General features: G+C 34.5%; 1 protein-coding gene across 2 annotated transcripts in view; it reads right to left on the minus strand.

Moving 5' to 3' along the window:
- Nucleotides 1-2129, minus strand: part of LOC104815442 (actin-2) — a 3221-nt gene extending 1092 nt beyond the window's left edge. Inside the window, exons 1-4 of one of the 2 annotated variants that reach the window (XM_010543821.1) lie at nucleotides 1948-2129; nucleotides 948-1017; nucleotides 453-846; nucleotides 8-376 (exon numbers count right to left, since the gene is read on the minus strand). In XM_010543821.1, coding sequence (XP_010542123.1) covers nucleotides 8-376; nucleotides 453-846; nucleotides 948-1007 — 823 coding nt within the window. In that variant the 5' untranslated portion in view covers nucleotides 1008-1017; nucleotides 1948-2129. Of the gene's footprint in view, nucleotides 1-7; nucleotides 377-452; nucleotides 847-947; nucleotides 1082-1947 lie in introns of both variants that reach the window. The other variant, XM_010543822.1, reaches the window with a different exon arrangement.
- Between the last annotated feature and the right edge of the window lie 2596 nt (nucleotides 2130-4725).

Consider the following 4725-nt stretch of genomic DNA (forward strand, 5'->3'; position numbering starts at 1 on the left):
TGGATTCCTGCTGCCTCCATCCCCACGAATGACGGCTGGAAAAGTACTTCAGGGCAACGGAATCTCTCTGCTCCTATGGTTATGACTTGTCCGTCTGGTAATTCGTAGTTCTTCTCGATGGTTGAACTCGATTTCGCGGTCTCGAGCTCTTGCTCGTAGTCGACAGCGACGTACGAAAGCTTTTCCTTGATGTCACGGACGATTTCCCGTTCGGCTGTGGTTGTGAACATGTAACCCCTCTCCGTGAGGATCTTCATTAAGTAATCAGTGAGGTCACGACCTGCAAGGTCGAGACGGAGAATGGCGTGTGGCAGAGAGAATCCCTCGTAGATGGGAACAGTGTGAGAAACACCATCTCCAGAATCCAACACAATACCTGTCCAAGGAGAAATCAATCAGAATTCACTATGGAGAGAAAAACGAGATTCCGGTTCTGAGATGCGCATACTAACCGGTTGTCCGGCCACTGGCATAGAGGGAGAGAACAGCCTGAATGGCAACATACATGGCGGGAGAGTTGAAGGTCTCGAACATGATCTGAGTCATCTTCTCTCTGTTGGCCTTTGGGTTAAGAGGAGCTTCGGTCAGGAGAACCGGGTGTTCTTCAGGAGCAATGCGGAGCTCGTTGTAGAAAGTGTGATGCCAGATCTTTTCCATGTCATCCCAGTTGCTCACAACCCCGTGCTCGATGGGATATTTCAAGGTAAGGATACCTCTTTTGGATTGTGCCTCGTCCCCGACATATGCGTCCTTCTGGTTCATCCCAACCATGACCCCTGTGTGTCTGGGCCGGCCAACAACGCTGGGGAAAACTGCTCTCGGAGCATCATCACCGGCAAAGCCAGCCTGTGCATAGGACACGCGATTGGTATACCGTCAAAACACTTTCCTTTCTCAACTAAGAACATCCAAAAAACCAGAAACCTTAAAGAAAGGAAGAGACTAACCTTAACCATTCCAGTTCCATTGTCACAGACGATGGGCTGAATGTCAGCTTCCTCGGCCATGGTTTACTAGCTGCATTCAGGACACAAAGAGATGAATCTCACCAGATCAATCCTTATTTGGCTGTTATGGGTACCTGAATCGTTCACAATCGAGATCGATACACAAGCTTAATCGTTCAGAAGTTACAACCTCTGATTCTGCATCAGAGATCCTTTTTTTCTATTCAACATTAAACCTCCATTTTGAACCTTTGTTATATTCAGGAGAAAGTATGATCTGTTGTAAAAATAATAAGAACTAAAAATGCTAAAAGGAGATATAAAGAAGGAAAAGAGATATATGAAGAAGAGAGAGTATTTGATTTGTATTATGCTTTCTTTCTTGTTTTGGTATATTTTGAAAAATAGTTTACACATGTCTATTTATAGGCTTACAAAAATGTGAAACAATATTTTATGAATTAAATAACAAAAATGTTACAAGAACATTCATTATTTTGTAAGTTTCTTAACACATGATCTTCTTTTTACCCGGATAAAAAAGAACAAGGATTCGAACAATCCTCTGTCAACATCTATCCACAGATTCTATAATCAAACATTCATCCAAACTGTAAGTTCCGCTTTCTCTGGTGAATTCTTAACCATGTCCAGATAATTTACAGAACAAAGATCATAATTATCAAGAAAACTCGTCATCTAAACATGGACCCATCGAGGGCAGAGACCACGAGACAAGCTAACGATGAAGAAAAGCAAATTAAGATCAAGTCAAGCCACGGTAATTTTGTCAAGCACAAGATGATCACCAGCTTTCGAATTCAATTCTGTGCGATACTCTTGCGTTGCGTAGTAAGATCAAAACATTTCTCAGAGTTGACCGATAAAAAAAACTCGAGCAAACTCGACTCCACACAGCTTTCGAGTGATAGTATCGATCAAAGCATCATACCATCAGGAAAATAATCAACAAAAATAAAATAGATCGAAGATCTGTTACCTTTGATTTGGATAAGAAAGATCGGAGGCAGGAAAGGATGAAGATCGAGCGAGAAATAGGAACTGAGACGATCGATAAAGAAGAAGGTCACGTCTTCTCTCTCTCTCTCTCCTCACTTTCTCTCCCTATCCTCTCGCCGGAGAAACAACGGCCGGTGAAGCTCAGACAACGGGAGTTTTCAAAGGAGCGAAATACGGGGTTATATAGGCGGGCTATATGAACATTGAACAGTTTCTTTATTGTATTTAAAATTAATAAATAAATTTAAAATTTTAAAAATTAAAATGAATCATTTCGACCATGAGAAAAGATAACGTGACCTGGTTGTCAGATAGCCTTTTCCCTCGTGATAACTGTTTCTGTCTTGCAGTTTTTCAAATGAAAAATATAATAAAAAACATATTTTATAAAACTGAAAAAATATAAGCCGTTGATTAAGGAGTTCATCCTAGCTGACGGCTGTGATCGATTTGGCTTCAGATGACGATGATCGTGTTTGGCTTGTTGGTTTTGGAATAATCAAGAATAATTCAACATAATAATTTTAATAGATTTTCTTAGATGGAAAGCGAAATAATTTATTATTTTATATAAGCTTATTTTAATGTTAGATCGTGAAAGAATGACATTAACCATCATTCATAAGTTGCACTTTGGTAATTATATTAATATAAATAATAGCCAATGGATTTATCACATTCAATGATATTTTTGTCCCCAAATGATAATTAGTTAAGTTTTCTAAAAAAAATAAGGAAGGTTCTCGAATAAAACAATTTGAAATTTAATATTAAATTAACAAATTATTAAACAATAAATCAACTATGAGATAAATATATTAGTTAATTATTTTTATAAAGAAACATACCTGTCTCGTTCGATGACCCAACCACCCCAAGGGCCACAACGTGCTTATTCAAAAGGCACATTAAGTTCGATACATATTTGATAGAGATTAACTAAATGAAAACTAATAAATACAAGAGGTAAAAAAAATTTGAATATTATTGATATATTATTCAATTCCATTTCATATATCAAAATCGAAATTTCTGATTCTAATCAAAATTATGCAGATTTTATATGCAACATAGCTTAACAACATCCAAAATTAGGTGGATATGGAGTAAAGTTCCTTATCAATCCAAATTTGAATTTGTAGAAACATTTATCTGGACTTTTCTAATTTTTTAGAAGATTTAATTGGAAACAAAAAATTTATACGATCGATTTTAAATAAATTTAGAATTAAAATAATGTTAATATTGATATAATTTGATCAAGGTAAATTTTGGGATTATATATATAAAAAAAAGTATTAATAACACTGTACACCATTGCAAAAGGGATGTACCCAAAAGTCAACTTTTTCCTCCCTCACGTGAACAGCCCCAACAGATCCATTTTATATATCAAACTATAAATGAAACCAAATAATTTTTTTTATAAAATATCTAAAAAATTATATTTTTATTAAACTATGTGTTTTTAAATTAATTCAGAAAATAATAAGTGTCTTAAACATAAAAAAAAATTAAATTTCACCTTGTTTTATGGATAATTATATTTTTTTAGAAAATTGAGGGAAATGAATAAAAGGAAGGTTTTGAGTTGGCACCTTAAAACACAAAGTTGAGAGTAGGGGTGGGCACGGGTCGGATACCCGGGAAAATCGAGAGATTTGGATTCGGATCCGAGAGACTCGGGTATTTAACTATAAGATTTGTATCCGGGATTTGGTATTTACGAGTATCCGGGGTACGGGTATCCGAAATAATAGTCGGGTACTCGCGGATATCCGGATCCGGATTTATTTAAGAAAAACAACAATATTCATATATAAAATTTTTAAAACATGAAGATATATTTATAAAAATTGATGAATTATGATAAAATATATAAAACAAAAGAGATAATAAGAGACAAATAATAATAAATTTAATTTTTTTGAATTAATATTAAAAAAATATGAAATTATTTCATCTAAAATAATTGTATTTTATAAAAATGTTATATAAATATAAGATATAATTATTTATAATTATAATACGCGGGTACCCGCGGGTATCCGGTTTTAAAAATTCTATTATCCGGATTTGGATCCGGATTCACGGGTATTAAAAAATCAGGATTTGGATTCGGATTTGAAAATTACGAGTACCCTAAAATCGGGTATCCGTGAGACGAGTATCCGACGGATACCCGATTTTCGGGTATTTGTGCCCAGCCCTAGTTGAGAGCATCATGACAAAGATTTTAAATCCCATTGTTGATTCGTATGATTACATTGAATAATATTATATAATTATTCTGACAAGCCACGTTGATATGAATGTTTGGAAAAGTCAATTAAGTTTTTGTTAAAAAAAAATTCTTGATTTGATTTTCGTACATCTCGTTGCTTGTTCCTAGGGGTCTTGGTAGTGGCACACCACATTCAATCAACCCATATAAAGATTTTTCGCTTTTGAATATAAGATTCGATTGCATTTGTATATTATATTTCAATTACATAAAAGCAAAAAGGGTTGTAAAATACATATTGAATTTTTATACAGCTGGAATGTAATTTTTTTTTTTGTGAAACTTAAATGGTACTGACCAATGGTTTTTTTTTTTTGCAAAATGTACCAAAAAAAAACGAATTTGCAAAAAACTATACTTTTTTCCCCTTCAAATTCAAATATGCCCTTGAACAGTTTTGATCTGCAATTATCGGTAAAATCGAAAAACACCACCACCGAATTTCAATTCCATTTCATCACTCCCTATTTGAAA

Source organism: Tarenaya hassleriana, unplaced genomic scaffold (genome assembly GCF_000463585.1).
Source record: "Tarenaya hassleriana unplaced genomic scaffold, ASM46358v1 Cleome231, whole genome shotgun sequence".
In the NCBI taxonomy this organism is placed as follows: Eukaryota; Viridiplantae; Streptophyta; class Magnoliopsida; order Brassicales; family Cleomaceae; genus Tarenaya; species Tarenaya hassleriana.